Source organism: Trachypithecus francoisi, unplaced genomic scaffold (genome assembly GCF_009764315.1).
Source record: "Trachypithecus francoisi isolate TF-2019V2 unplaced genomic scaffold, Tfra_2.0 Contig00137, whole genome shotgun sequence".
NCBI lineage: Eukaryota > Metazoa > Chordata > Mammalia > Primates > Cercopithecidae > Trachypithecus > Trachypithecus francoisi.
Genome location: NW_022680485.1, coordinates 865,308 through 881,835, shown reverse-complemented (window position 1 = coordinate 881,835; position 16,528 = coordinate 865,308). Strand labels below are relative to the sequence as shown.

Sequence of the window (16,528 nt, the reverse complement as noted above, 5' to 3'; positions counted from 1 at the left end):
CTGTCTCTACTAAAAATACAAAAATTAGCCAGGCATGGTGGTACACACCTGTAATCCCAGCGACTCAGGAGGCTGAGGCAGGAGAAGCACCTGAACCTGGGAGGTGGAGGTTGCAGTGAGCCGAGATAGCACCACTGCACTCCATCCTGCACGATGGGAGCAAGACTCCATCTCAAAAAAAAAAAAAAAAAAAAACAAAAAACAAAAAAAGAAAAGCATACTTTGAATGCAATAACTCTCCAAATATCTTACACTTTTTAAAGTTATATACAAAATATTTATGTAAATTTCAGTTTTATTTTCTAAACTCAGCACTCTGATTTAGTGCACTGTCTGAAGTGTCAGTTCCTTAGATATATCTACTCTGAATTGATATTTACAGACTTAATTTTCAAATAACCAATTTTTTATATTACTGCATCTGCAAAAATATATTTTAGTATGAACTCTCTGGTGTTTCCTAGGCTGTAGTTTGTAAAAAAATGTTTTCCTAAATTTATTACCTTTGCAGCGATTTTCTTCAAGATATATTCTCTGATGTTCAAGAAAGTTTCAGCAACAACTTCAGGGTTTTCCTCTAGTACAAAATGTGTAAAATAAGATCTGTAATACAAGTAACGGTACCACAACACTCTTCATGTTAGTTTTTTTTTGAGATGGAGTGCAGTTGGAGTGCCTAGGCTGCAGTGCGGTGGCACAAACTCAGCTCACTGCAACCTCTGCCTCCTAGGTTCAAGCGATTCTCCTGTCTCAACCCCCTAGTAGCTGAGATTAGTCATGCACCACCACACCCACCTAATTTTTGTATTTTGGGTAGAGATGGAGTTTCACCATGTTGGCCAGGCTGGTCTTGAAATTCTGACCTCAAGTGAACCACCCACCTCGGCCTCCAAAGTGCTGAAATTACAGGTATGAGTCACCATGCCCAGCTCACTCTTGATATTTTAATGCTTGTCTTCAAAATAAATACTCTTCTTCACTTTAAAAGCTTGTATTTTCTGAAAAATCTATTGACAGTAATTTCATTTTTAATGCTTCTATTAAGTATGAACTCTCTGATATTGAATAAGATGTGAGCAGATATTAATGGCTTCTTCACATTCTTTATATTTGCATAATTTTTCTCAAGTATAAATCATTTCCTGTCCAATAAAGTGTCAGCGCTGGTTAAATGTTTTGCCACATTCTTCACACTTGTAGAGGTTTCTAGCTCTAGTATAAAGTATTTTACCTACAATCAAGTGTGACAACCATTTAAAGGTGTTTAGAAATGTTCAGGTGTTGTCAACTGCATTGTTATCATTCAGGTTTGTAGAATTTCTCTCCAGTAATTCTCTTAGGTCTGCTAAGAATTAAGGACTTGTTAAAGGCTTTGCCACATTATTCACACTTCTAGGGTTTCTCTCCAGTATAAATTATCTTCTGTATAGTGAGTTGTTAATTGGTTAAAAGCTTTGCCACTTTTTTTTTTTTTTTTTTTTTTGAGACAGAGTCTCGCTCTGTCACTAGGCTGGAGTGCAGTGGCACAATCTCGGCACACTGCAACCTCCACCTCCCGGGTTCAAGGGATTCTCCTGCCTCAGTCTCCTTAGCTAGGACTGCAGGCATGCACCATCACACCCAGCTAATTTTTGTATTTTTTAGCAGAGACTACTAAATAGATACTACTAAATACCATGTTGGCCAGCATGGTCTCAATCTCTTGATCTCATGATCCACCAGCCTTGGCCTCCCAAAGTGATGGGATTACACGTGTGAGCCACTGTGCCCGGTCCATTCTTTATATTTGTCAGTTTTTTCTATGGCATGAATTTTCTTGTGTGTAGTAAGGTTTGAGCATTGATTAAAAGCTTTGCCACATTCTTTACATTTGTAGGGTTTCTCTCCAGTATGAATGACCTTATGTTTAGTGAGAGTTGAGGACCAGTTAAAAGCTTTGCCACATTCTTCATGTTTGTAGGGTTTCTCACCAGTATGAATTATCTTATGTGTAGTAAGGTTTGAGGATGGATAGAAAGCTTTGTCACATTCTTTATATTTGTAGGATTTCTCTCCAGTATGAATTCTTATGTTTAGCAAGTATTGAAGATTGGTTAAAAGCTTTGCCACATTCTTCATATTTGTAGGGTTTCTCTCCAGTATGAATTCTTATGTGTAGTAAGGTTTGAGGATTGGTTAAAAGCTTTGCCACATTCTTCACATTTGTCAGGTTTCTCTCGAGTATGAATTATCCTATGTTCAGTAAGGTTTGAGGACCGCTTAAAAGCTTTGCCACATTCTTTACATTTGTAGGGTTTCTCTCCAGTATGAATTATCTTATGCGTAGTAAGTTGTGAGAACTGGTTAAAGGCTTTGCCACATTCTTCACATTTGTAGGGTTTCTCTCCGGTATGAATTCTCTTATGTGTGGTAAGGTGTGAGGATGTGTTAAAGGCTTTGCCACATTCTTCACATTTGTATGGTTTTTCTCCAGTATGAATTCTCTTATGTTGAGTAAGAGTTGAGGACACGTTAAAGGCTTTGCCACACTCTTCACATTTGTAAGGTTTCTCCCCAGTATGAATTCTCTTATGTTGAGTAAGGGTAGAGGACACATTAAAGGCTTTGCCACATTCTTCACATTTATAAGGTTTATCACCAGTATGAATTCTCTTATGTTTAGTAAGGTTCGAGGATTGGTTAAAAGCTCTGCCACAATGTTCACATATGTAGGGTTTCTCTCCAGCATGAATTATCTTATGTCTAGTAAGGGTTGACGACTGGTTAAAAGCTTTGCCACATTCTTTACATTTGTAGGCATTCTCTCCAGTATGAATTATCTTATGTGTAGTAAGGTGTGAGGATATGTTAAAAGCTTTGCCACGTTCTTCACGTTTATAGGGTTTCTCTCTAGTATGAATTATCTTATGTGTGTTAAGGTGTGAGGACTTGTTAAAGGCTATGCCACATTCTTCACATTTGTAGTGTTTCTGTCCTGTATGAATTCTTTTATGTTGAGAAAGGGTTGAGGACACATTAAAAGCCTTGCTACATTCTTCAAGTTTGTAGGAATTGACAGTAGTGTGATTTCTTTTATGTTGAGTTAGGTGTGAAAGAACGCAAAATGATTTGCCACATTCTTTACATTTGAAAGGATTCTTTTCAGTCTTACGTCTATTTGAATTTGAAAATTTATGAAAGTCTTTCACATATTTATCACATTGAAATATTTTGCTCTGAGTAGTTGACAAACACTGGTTAAATCCATTATAACTTCCTTTGTGCACCTTATACTCATCCACACTTTTATAGCCTTTTTTTAACTGTAAATTGTGATGTCCACATTTTTCATATTTTCTTAGTACTATTCTTTGGAAAGAAGCTTTTATGCTCTGCTCTGGCCAAAGGTCTTGGGTGAAATAACAACACATACCTGAAAGAAATAAAAATAACAACTTACTCCACATACTAGATTCAGATACATATTCTTTACAAATCTAACCTACAAAATTATACAAACTACATAAACAAGATTGCATAAGAAGGCCGGGCATGGTAGCTAATGCCTGTACTCCCAGCACGTTTAGATGCTGAGATGGGCAGATCACCTGAAGTCAGGAGTTTGAGACCAGTCTGGCCAATATGGTGAAACCCATCTTTTCTAAAAAATACAAAAAAATTAGCCGGGAATGATAGCATGCACCTGTAATCCCAGCTACACAGGAGGCTGAGGCAGGAGAATTGCTTGAACCTGAGAGGCACAAGTTGCAGTGAGCTGATATCACACCAATGCACTCCACTCTGGACAACAGAGCAATACTTTGACTCAAAAACAACCAAAACAAAACTGCACAACAAAATACCAAAGGCCCTAATTTTCTTATAGACATATAAATGTAAGAAAAATACACAAACCAAAATATATTTGTGAAAAATTTATACATGAGTTAAGTGTGTACAGTGCCCCAGGAGGAGAGGACAATGCAAAGAGTCATAAAGAATAATGAGAAAAGTCTGTTATGTTTACCCAACACAGTTCATCCCTCTCCCCAATATAATATAGTGCCTTTAGAAGTGAATAACCAGCCAGGCAGGGTGGCTCACGCCTGTAATCCCAGCACTTGGGTGCCGAGGTGAGTGGATCACCTGAGGTTAGGAGTTTGGAACCAGCCTGGCCAACATGGTGAAACCCCGTCTCTACTAAAAACACAAAAATTAGCCAGGCATGGTGGTGGGCGCCTGTAATCCCAGCTACTCGGGAAGCTAAGGTAGAATTGCTTGAATCTGGGAAGTGGAGGCTGCAGTAAGCCAAGATTGCGCTATTGCACTCCAGCCTGGGCAACAGAGCGAGACTCCCTCTCAAAAAAAAAAAAAAAAGTGAATAGCCAACCCCGTTTTTCTTTCTTTCTTTGTTTTTTAAAGACAAGTAGAACACTGGCACATACATCTTTTTTTCATTTCTATGAGCCCTTCCAGACACTGGTTTCTGTCTTGCACGACATAAAGTGCTGAAAAAAGTGTTGGTATACTTTGGAATGACGGTTTGAATCTGCTGAAACCAAAGCTAAATGTTACAGCAGCAGAGAGACTGCAGTATCACAGACAGCGAACAGGTTTAGCAAGTGGTGACTGATTATCAAGAAGAAACATGAATAAACTTTTTAAATTAAAAAACAAATTTCAGACAAGACACATCCTAGGAACATGTTTAAGACACTCTCAGAATTTCTAGCTGAGAAAATTTTTCAGACTATGCCAGGACAAAGCTACATTATAAAAATTGTGATAGATAGCTTTTTTTAATATCCAAATCTCAATTAAATATTACCATGTATACAAAATAGGACAATAAAGTCCCCGCAAGAATATTATAAAGTTTTCAGAAAAACACCTTGAATAAAGTATACATTACTTTTTAAAATTGAAAATGAGGCCAGGTGCAGTGGCTCATGCCTATAATCCCAGCACTTTGGGAGGCTGAAGCAGGTGGATCATGAGGTCAGGAGATTGAGACCATCCTGGCTAACATGGTGAAACCCATCTTTACTAAAAATACCAAAAATTAGCCACGTATGATGGCATGCGCCTGCAGTCCCAGCTACTCTGGAGGCTGAGGCAGGAGAATCATTTCAACCTGGAAGGTGGAGGTTGCAGTGAGCAGAGATAGTGCCACTGCACTCCAGCCTGGGTGACAGAGCGAGACTCCGTCTGAAACAAAAAAAAGAAAGAAAGAAAATAAAATAAATTGAATACTCAATGAGTGAAATAGGAACACATACAACTATCAAGAATTTTTTTAAAAATGAGGTTAAGAACAAAAATATTACAAATATAAAAAAAAACAAAATTGTGGAGGTAAAAAACACACAAAAAATTATAATTGAAAAATCCTAAAATAAAAAATGTAAAAATAAAGAAACTCAACAAACAAACTATGATACACAAAGATATTTATAAGAAACACAGGTTAAGCACAATTTCAAGTCACACAAGACAATCTTGGGAGCTGCAAGATAAAAGTGATGTGTCATTTACAGAGTCTTATGAGATAATCAGTGGATTGTCATCTAAAATTTTGCAGGCCAGAAGACAACGGTGTAATATGGTCAAAACTTCTGAAAAAAAAAAAAAAAAAAGTAGCTATCAAATGAGAATAATACCATCAGGAAATCTATCTTGCCAAATAAAAAGAAAAAAGCCTTCCTAAATAACCAAATTCTGAAAAAGAATATGGGCAGTGCATATGCCCAAATATAAAAGATGCTGAAAGCAGTTTCTTTTACAGCAAAAACATGATTCCAGAAAATGACAATTATTTTCTGAGAAAGATATGCACATACACAAAATAAAATTTCTCAGCATAATCATAATGGCGCAGAAATTTTTTAATTGTTTTTAAAATCTGAAGGAATTTTAGAGAATAAAGGAATTGAAAATCTGAGGAATAATTTTTGTATGCAACTTAAGTTTACTTTTTACCAGATTAAAATATATTGTTATATGTTTTAGAAGTATTATGTAAACCCCAAGATACCACAGATAATGTATCTGCACAGATACACAAAATAAAATAAGAAGTAAAATAGGCCGGGGCGGTGGTTCATGCCTATAATCCCAGCACTTTTGGAGGCCAAAGCAGGCAGATCACAAGGTCAGGAGTTCAAGACCAGCCTGGCCAACACAGTGAAACCCCGCGTCTTCTAAAAATAAAAAAAAATTAGGCATGGTGGTGCATGCCTGTAGTCCCAGCTACTAAGGAAACTGAGGCAGGAGAATTGCTTGAACCCGGGAGGCAGAGGTTGCAGTGAGCCGAGATTGCACCACTGCACTCCAGCTGGGGTGACAACAGGGCAAGATTGTTTCAAAAAAACAAAAAAAGAAAAGAAAGAAGTAAAAGAATATCAATGTAGAAATAAAAAAGAAACAGGCCGAGCGTGGCGGATCATGAGGTCAAGAGATTGAGACCATCCTGGCCAACATGGTGAAACCTCATCTCTATTAAAAATACAAAATTAGCTGGGCGTGGTGGCGCACGCCTGTAGTCCCAGCTACTTCAGGAGGCTGAGGCAGGAGAATCGATTGAACCCAGGAGTTGGAAACTACAGTGAGCTGAGATGGCACCACTGCACTCTAGTCTAGGCAAGAGAGCAAGGCTCTGTCTCCAAAAAATAAAATAAAATAATAGAAAAAACTGCAAAATCTACAAATATATTGAAATTAAACAACAGACTCTTGAGCACACTCCTGTTCAAAGATTGAAATTATTATTTTAGAGATGTCCATACTGCTCAACGTAATTATAGAATTAATGCAAGTTTCTTTTAAATTTCTCATTCACTCTAGAAGAAATTGAAACAACCCCAAAGTATAAGGAATCTCAAGAGACAATAAAATAGCCAACAGGCTGGGCACAATGGCTCATGCCTGTAATCCCAGCACTTTGTGAGGCTGAGGAGGGCGGATCACCTGAGGTCGGGAATTTGAGGCCAGCCTCTCCAACATAGAGAAACTCCATCTCTACTAAAAATACAAAATTAGCCAGGTATGGTGGCAGGGACATGTAATCCCAGCTACTCGGGAGGCTGAGGCAGGAGAATCACTTGAACCCAGGAGGCAGAAGTTGTGGTGAGCCAAGATCGCGTCATTGTACCGCAGCCTGGGCAACAAGAGTGAAACTCTGTCTCAATAAGTAAAATTAAATTTAAAAATTAAAGAATAATAAATTAAAAACATGGCCAACAATCTTCAAAAAAAAAAAAAAAGAAAAGAAAAGAAAAAGAAACTGTGGCCAGGCTCGGTGGCTCACACCTATAAACCCAGCACTTTGGAAGGCTGAGGCGGGTGCATCATGACGTCAGGAGATCCAGACCATCCTGGCCAACACAGTGAAACCCTGTAAATACAAAACTTAGCATGGCATGGTGAAATGAGCCTGTAGTTCCAGCTACTTGGGAAGCTGAGACAGAAGAATTGCTTGAACCCAGGAGGCAGAGGTTGCAGTGAGCCAAGATAACATCACTGCACTCCAGCCTGGGCAACAGAGTGAGATTTCTATAAAAATCTCAATAGCACATTTTTACAGAAACATTGTTAAGAACTTTTGAATTTGATTACAAACTATAACTAGCCAAACACCCATGAAAAAGATGAGGCATCATACTACCTGATTTCAAAACATATTAAAAGCTACAATAACAAAAACAATGTGCTACTGACACAGAGACAGATAAACAGATGAAAGAACAGAATAGAGAGCCCAGAAATGAACTCTTTTGTATATAATTAAATGATTTTCCACAAAGTTGCCATGACCACACAGTAAAGAAGAGATAATCTCTTCAAAAAATCATGATGAGGCCAGGCACAGTTTCTCATACTCCTAATCCCAGCACTTTCAGAGGCTGAGGTGGGTGTATCACCTGAGGTTAGGAGTTCGAGACCAGCCTGACCAACCTGGTGAAACCCCGTCTCTACTAAAAATACAAAATTAGCCGGGCGTGGTGACACACACTTGTAATCCCAGCTACTTGGGAGGCTGAGGCAGGAGAATCGCTTGAACACAGGAGGCAGCGGTTGCAGTGAGCTGAGATCGTGCCATTGCACTACAGGTTGGGCAACAAGAACAAAACTCTGTCTCAAAAACTAAAGAATCTATCATGTTGCAAACTGGATATTACCAGTCGTGGTGGCTCATGCCAGTAATCCCAACACTTTGGGAGGCCGAGGAGGGTGATCACCTGAGGTCAGGAGTAAAAATTAGCTGGGTGTGGTGGCAGGCTCCTATAATTCCAGTTACTAAGGAGGCTGAGGCAGGAGAATTGCTTGAGTCTGGGAGGCGAAAGTAGCAGTGAGCCCGAGATGCGCCACTGCACTCCAGTCTGACAGAGAGAAACTCTATCTCAATAAAAGAAAAGGAAAAAGGAAAAAGGAAAAAGGAAAGGAAAGGGAAGAGAAAACTGGACCAACGGAGGCAAGATGGCGCAGTTCCGGGTTCTTCACCCTCAACTTTCCCGCTTCCGGGAAAGACACGGGTCGACTGCACAGGCGCAACCCGATCTCCAACGGAGAAAAACCGGAACCCACCTAGCCACGCCTACCGCCCCACCCCTGACCCGCCTATGTCCCGCCCACTGCCCGCCCACTCCCGGGCCCAGGACATAAAAGCCGCTCCCTGCGGGCGCGCGTGCGATGCTAACTTCCTTGGCCCCTGCTCCTATGCGGACCTAGGAACCTGGCCTGAGAAGGCGGAGCGACTTCCTGGCCTCCACCACCGGGACGGTGAACCTCGCCCCCTCCTTCACATTGGCTTGTAAATAAAGTTTTTTTGCCTTGCCTACTTGCCTTTTCTCTGGCATTTGCCCTGGGGGTCGCATTAAGGCAAATCAAAAACAAAACTGGACATCTACACTAATACAGCTGGATCCTTTCCTTTGACCATATGCAAAAATAATTTAAATAAAATACTTAAACATTAAAAAAAACTAACAAATCTTTTAGAAAAAAATATAGGGGAAAGACATGATATTGGTCTTGGCACCATTTTCTTAGATACAAAATTAAATGTATGAACAAAAAAGAAAAGGAAAATTTAACCACACTATACTTCAAAATTTCTGCAGATTAAAAAAAAAAAATTCAAGTGCCAATGCCTCCTAGGAAACTGGTAAAAATATTTACAAATCATATAATAGGAGTTAATACTCAGAACATATAAGCAACTCTTAATACTGAGCAATAAATTTGAATAACTTGATTTAGAAAAGGATGAATAATTGAACAAAATTTTCATTTAAAAAGATATACAGCTGGGCCGGGTGCGGTGACTCACACCTGTAATCCCAGCTCTTTGGGGGACTGAGGCAGGCAGATCATGAAGTCAGGAGATCGAGACCATCCTGGCTAACAGTGAAACCCTGTCACTACTAAAAATACAAAAATTAGTAGGGTGTGGTGGCAAGCACCTGTAGTCCCAGCTACTCGGGAGGCTGAGGCAGGACAATGGCATGAACCCAGGAGACGGAGCTTGCAGTGAGCCAAGATCATGCCACCACACTGCAGCCTGGGCGACAGAGCGAGACTCTGTCTCAAAAAAAACAAAACAAAACAAAAATAAAAGATACATTGCCGGGCGTGGTGGTTCATGCCTGTAATCCCACCACTTTGGGAGGCCGAGGCTGGTGGATCACCTGAGGTCAGGAGTTCAAGATGAGCCTGGCTAACATGGTGAAACCCCGTCTCTACTAAAAACACAAAAATTAGCCAGGTATGGTGGCACACGCCTGTAGTCCCAGCTACTTGGGAGGCTGAGGCAGGAGAATCACTTGAACCCAGGAGGCGGAGGTTGCAGTGAGCCAAGATCACACGACTACACTCCAGCCGGAGTGACACAGTAAGACTCCATCTTAAAAAAAACACAAACAGGTGGGGTGCGGTGGCTCACACCTGTAATCTCAGCAGTTTGGGAAGCCGAGGTGGATGGATCACGAAGTCAGGAGTTCAAGATCAACCTGGCCAAGATGGTGAAACCCAGTCTCTACAGGCACAGTGGCAGGCGCCTGTAATCCCAGCTACTCAGGAGGCTGAGGCAGGAGAATCACTTGAACCTGAGCAGCAGAGGTTGCAGTGAACCAAGATTGCGCCACTGTACTCCAAACTGGGTGACAGAGGGAGACTGTGTCTCAAAAACAAACAAAAAAACACACACAAAGATACAAAAATGGGAAAGAGCATTTGAAAGGACACATAAATTTACTAATTTGTGAAGACACACATAGAAATCACAAGGAAAAGCAAAATCACCCCACACCCATTAGAATGACCACTATCATTTTTCTAAAAAACACACCAAATCTGGCCAGGCACGGTGGCTCATGCTTATAATACCAGCACCTTGGGAGGCTGGATAAAGACCATCCTGGCTAACACGGTGAAACCCCGTCTCTACTAAAAATATGAAAAGTTAGCCAGGCATGGTGGCATGCGCCTGTAGTCCCAGCTACTTGGGAGGCTAAGGCAGGAGAATCGCTTGAACCCAGGAGGCGGATATTGCAGTGAGCTGAGATCGCACCACTGCCTCCAGCCTGGGCAACAGAGCAAGACTCTGTCTCAAACCAAAAACCAAAAAAAAAAAACAAAAAAAAAACCGACCACCAAATCTGTTGACGGTGCTATGAAAATGAAACTTAGATTGATTGTTGATGGAAAACAAGGATGCAGCCATTATTTTAAAATGTTATGTTTCACACAGAATTAAAAGTGGAATTATAATTAAATACAGCAATCCCATTTATGAATCTATATCCAAAGTATGCAACACAGGACCTAGAAGAGATACGTAAACATCTATATTTATTGTACCAGCATTCACAAAAGGCAAAAGGCTGAAGTAACCCAGATGTCTCTTGATTCATAAACATAAAAAAGGTAACATATATACACAATGGAATTTTATTTAGCCTTAAAAAAATTGTGGCCGGGCATGGTGGCTCACGTCTATAATCACAGCACTTTGGGAGGCCAAGGAGGGCAGATCACTTGAGGTCAGGAGTTCAAGACCAGCCTGGCCAACATGATGAAGCTCCATCTCTACTAAAAATACAAAAAACTAGCCAGGCCTGGTGGTGCATGTCTGTAATCCCAGCTACTTGGGAGGCTGAGGCAGGAGAATCACTTAAACCCAGGGGGTGGAGGTTGCGGTGAGCCGAGATCACACCACTACACTCCAGCCTGGAAAACAGAGTGAGACTCCATCTCAAAAAAAAAAAAAAAAAATCAAATTTAGAAGAAAATAATAGCCTTATATTGCTAAACTAAAAAGAAATATATATTTTTGCAGAATATAATTAAAGCCTCTGATATATATAAAACAAATATTTAGAAATAAATTATGTTTTTATTTAGATATAGGCTGAAGAAAGTGAGTGCAAATCTGGGCCGGGCGCGGTGGCTCAAGCCTGTAATCCCAGCACTTTGGGAGGCCGAGACGGGCGATCACAAGGTCAGGAGATCGAGACCATCCTGGCTAATATGGTGAAACCCCGTCTCTACTAAAGAATACAAAAAACTAGCCGGGCGACGAGGCGGGTGCCTGTAGTCCCAGCTACTTGGGAGGCGGAGGCAGGAGAATGGCGTGAACCTGGGAGGCGGAGCTTGCAGTGAGCTGAGATCTGGCCACTGCACTCCAGCCTGGGCGACAGAGCCAGACTCCGTCTCAAAAAAAAAAAAGAAAGTGCAAATCCTGTAATTCCTCTTTGCCTGCAGCAAACAAATGTATAAGTAACTATTTTAGTAAATGTGGAGTGCCTACTAAGTATCTAATTTACTTCATGCATAACACTTAAATTGTGACATATTGTCCTAAATGTGTGAATCCAAAATTATGGACAAATTTGAAACACAAAATATAAAGAAAAATGAATAGAGTGACATTAGTTTGATGGAAAAATAAAAGATGACATATTTTCTTTTTTTTTTTTTTTTTTTTTTGAGACGGAGTCTCACTCTGTCGCCCGGGCTGGAGTGCACTGGCGGGTTCTCAGCTCACTGCAAGCTCCGCCTCCCGGGTTTACCGCCATTCTCCTGCCTCAGCCTCCCGAGTAGCTGGGACTACAGGCGCCCGCCACCTCGCCCGGCTAGTTTTTTGTATTTTTTAGTAGAGACGGGGTTTCACAGTGTTAGCCAGGATGGTCTTGATCTCCTGACCTCGTGATCCGCCCATCTCGGCCTCCCAAAGTGCTGGGATTACAGGCTTGAGCCACCGCGCCCGGCCAAGATGACATATTTTCTTACACCCTGAGAGCAAGAAAATTTGTCAGCCATCCCTAACAAAAATGCCTTTATGAGACAGCCAAGCATCATTCACACCTGTAATGACAACTACATGGTACACTGAGGTTGGAGAATTTCTTCAGGTCAAAAGTTCAAGACCAGCTTGGGGTATGCAGCAAGTCCTTACCTCCAAAATAAGTGCCTTTAAGGGGGCTGTAAAGGCTGGGCGCGGTGGTTCACGCCTGTAATTCCAGCACTTTAGAAGGCTGAGGCAGGTGGGTCACCTGAGGTCAGGAGTTTGAGACCAGCCTGGCCAACATGCTGAAACATTCTCTCTACTAAAAATACAAAAATCAGGCATGGTGGTGCATGCCTGTAATCCCAGCTACTTGGGAGGCTGAGATAGCAGAACTGAGTGAACTCGGCTGGGAGGCAGAGGTTGCAGTGAGCTGAGATCAGGCCACTGCACTTCATCCTGGGTGACAGAGATGAGAGTCTGTCTCAAAAAAAAAAAAAAAAAGAAAAAAGTCCAGGCGTAGTGAGTGGCTCATGTCTGTAATCTCAGCACTTTGAGAGGTTAAGGTGAGTGGATCATCTGAGCCCAGGAGTTCAAGACCAGTCTGGCCAACATGGCGAAACTCCATCTCTACTAAAATACAAAAATTATCTGGGCATGGCTGGGCACAATGGCTCATGCCTGTAATCTCAACACTTTGGGAGGCTAAGGTGGGTGGATCACCTGAGGTCAGGAGTTCAAGACAGCCTGGCCAACATTGTGAAACCCCATCTCTACTAAAAATACAAAAATTAGCCAGGCATGGTGGCACATGCCTGTAATCCCAGCTACTCAGGAGACTGAGACAGCAGAATTGATTGAACCTGGCCGGGAGGCAGAGGTTGCAGTGAGCCGAGATCGGGCCACTGCACTCCAGTCTGGGTGACAGAGATGAGACTCCGTCTCAAAACAAAAAACAAAAAACAAAAAAAACAAAAAACAAAAAACAAAAAAGGCCAGGCGCAGTGGCTCACGCCTGTCACCTCAGCACTTTCGGAGGCTGAGGTGGGTGGATCATCTGAGGTCAGGAGTTCGAGACCAGCCAGGCCAACATGACGAATCCCTATCTCTACTAAAAATACAAAAATACAGGCACAGCCAGGCAGGATGGCTCGCGCCTGTAATCCCAGCACTTTGGGAGGTCGAGGTGGGCAAATCACCCGAGGTCAGGAGTTCGAGACCAGCCTGACCAACACTGCGAAACCCCGTCTCTACTAAAAATACAAAAATTAGCCGGGTGTGGTGGCATGTGCATGTAGTACCAGTTGCTTGGGAGGTGGAGGCAGGAGAATCGCTTGAACCTGGGAGGTGGAGGTTGCAGTGAGCCGAGATTGTGCCATTGCACTCCAGTCCGGGTAACACAGCGAGACTCCATGCCCCTCTTCCAAAAATAAAATTATCCGGGCATCGTGGCACATGCTTGTAATCCCAGCTACTTGAGGGCTGAGGGAGTAGGATCACCTGAACCTGGGAGGCGGAGGTTGCAGCGAGCTGAGATGGTGCCACTGCACTCCAGCCTGAGCAAGAGTGAGACTCCGTCTCAAAAGAAAAAAAAAAAAAGAGAGAGCGAGCTTTGAGATCCAGGGAGGGAGTTATGAAACTGATAATGCCCAAGACTGAGGCGCATCCTTTTCAGAAGGCAGGCATTCATTCAGGTGGCAAACTATAGCACCTCTATTCCTGGCTACAGACCAAAAAAGAGCCCACCCAACTTGGTCCCACTGAGAATATTAAACTTACCCTGTAACAATCTCATATTCCTCCTAGTCACAGTCTGGGAGAGGTCCTGCCCTTCCACAGGGCTGGAGGAAGATACCCATTTATAGTCATGCAGGCAGGTTTGCAAGACCTTAGCCTTTACTGTGGTCCCTGAAGCAGTTCCATGACTCAGTTCAAGGCCAGTTCTGCCTACATAGAAACCCACACAGTGACCTGGCAAAATCCTCTTTGATGCTCAGTGAAAGCCATACTCAATCACATCCTGATGTAATGCTTACCACATGCAGACATGACTACAGAAACCTGCCTAGTGACTGCCCTACTGATCAAAGTCCTGAAGGATATTCAGCCTGTCCAAAAATAAAATGCAAATTACAACTACACAATCCCCTTGTAACAAGCCAACTAAAGTAAACCCTTGTGCAGACATAGCAGCCTTGTGAGCAACCTACAACCCCTCTTCATTACAAACTCAGAGGGCATCCTATTATCTTGGGAGCCCAACAAAAGATCTTTACCTCCTGAAACCAGTTGATAAAAACTTGAAGAGGTGTTTGTTTCTTGAAATTCACAGACACCAGTGCAAAACTATATGGTGCCCAGTGTCAATGTTTCTATTTTAAAATAGCACTGGAAGTATGCAGCAGAATAGTCAAAACAATTTTTAAAAAGCCATTAAAATGGAAGACAAATAGGTAAAAAGTTGCTGTTTGTAGATCATATAATCTCATATATAAAAAATCATACACAGTACATTTAAACATGTCTAAACTAATTAATATACTCAGTAAATTAGCAAAATATAAAATTAACATACATTTATAAGATAAACTTATACTTCCATAAATTTAAACTTCCATAAACTTAAACTATCTGATAAAATAAAGGAGGAAAACAATCTCATGGACAATAGCATTAAAATAATAAATTTCTTAGAACAAATTTAACCAACGATCTAAAAAACCTTTACAATAAATGATATATCAATGGAGGAAATTAGAAAGGACACAAAGTTTAAAATATTTTGTGTGTATGGATTGAAAGAATAAATACTGTTAAAGTGACATATTATCCAAAGTGATCTACAGATTTAATAAACTCCCTATCAAAATCCCAGTGGTATTTGTTTTCACAGTAATGAAAAATACAATCATAACATTACTTGAAACTTCAAATAAGCTCTGAATAATGAAAGCAATCTTGAGGAAAAAGAACAAAGCAGGAGGACATCATACTTTATAATTTCAAACTATATTTCAAGACTATAATAAAAACAGGATGAAATGTGCAGAAAAAAATGAACAAAAAGATGAAACAGAAACCACTATTCTCACATATTTCAGACATGATGTAGAAAGAAAACTTTAAAAAATAGTTTAACATAGAGTTTCTTAAAATTTCACAGATATTTATGTGTCCGCCAAAACATTAAAAAAGCAGATTTTATAGTCTTGTATATGCCAAAAAGGGGACTTTGGCTCTCACTGAAAACTGGAAAGATAACTGAAGGGAAAGTATATTCCTTAGAAAAGTTAGAAGGATAAGACAAAAGACACACCTATGTAAGAGAAAAAATAAAATAAAAAATAAACTTCAGGCTTCCCTGAAACTATTTTTCTTGGAGCACAACTCCCAAATTGTATTTATTTTTATTCGTTTATATATTTATTTATTTATTTGAGATGGAGTTTCACTCTTGTTGCCCAGGCTGGAGTGCAATGGCGCGATCTCAGCTCACCACAACCTCTGCCTCCCGGGTTCAAGCGATTCTCCTGCCTCAGCCTCCCGAGTAGCTGGGACTACAGGCATGTGAACCACACCCAGCTAATTTTGTACTTTTAGTAAAGACGGGGTTTTTCCATGTTGTTCACCCTGGTCTCAAACACCCGACCTTAGGTAATTCGCCCGCCTTGGCCTCTCCAAGTGCTGGGATTACAGGCATGAGCCACTGCATCCGGCCCCAAATCGTATTTCAAAAACTGACTTTCTCCTTGACATTTGGACCTCTCATCTGTGTCTTCTGTTATATTCACTATCACCTACCTGCGGGTTGGCCACCATCTCATGTCTCTCCACATTCCAGGGTTCTTTGCCTTGCTCCAGACAGGTGATCAGGTCTGGCTTAGAGACAGCAATACCTGTTTTATTAAAAATAAATAACATGAATGCTGCTCATATTCTTCAAATAATGTGCTCAGTAAAGAGAGTGTAATTAATAGAATAGTAAATTAATTACAAAATACTAATTTAAAACAGAAATTTCTAAATATTTAGACTTTTTTAATTTGTAGGTTCTTAATTTTACTACTTAGTATTACTGAATCAAAAACTGGAGATGATAATTAGATTTTAAGGTATAGAAAACAACATTTTATGCCACTCAATTTCTGGAATTACCACTAATTTAGAGGGAAGGATATAGATCAGTTCAGGAATGTAAAAAGTCCAGATCAAAATGAAACATCTTGAATTTTTTTTTTCTACACTGACAAATCCCCAAAATTTTCT

At 40.8% G+C, this 16,528-nt stretch overlaps 1 protein-coding gene across 1 annotated transcript in view; it reads right to left on the bottom strand.

Moving 5' to 3' along the window:
* Positions 1-1,676: 1,676 nt before the first annotated feature.
* Positions 1,677-16,528, bottom strand: part of LOC117066446 (zinc finger protein 724-like) — a 54,198-nt gene continuing 39,346 nt past the window's right edge. Inside the window, 4 exon segments of the mRNA XM_033181888.1 lie at positions 1,677-2,065; positions 2,067-2,147; positions 2,149-3,412; positions 16,060-16,158. Of these exon segments, the coding sequence (XP_033037779.1) occupies positions 1,747-2,065; positions 2,067-2,147; positions 2,149-3,412; positions 16,060-16,158 (1,763 nt within the window). The 3' untranslated portion in view covers positions 1,677-1,746.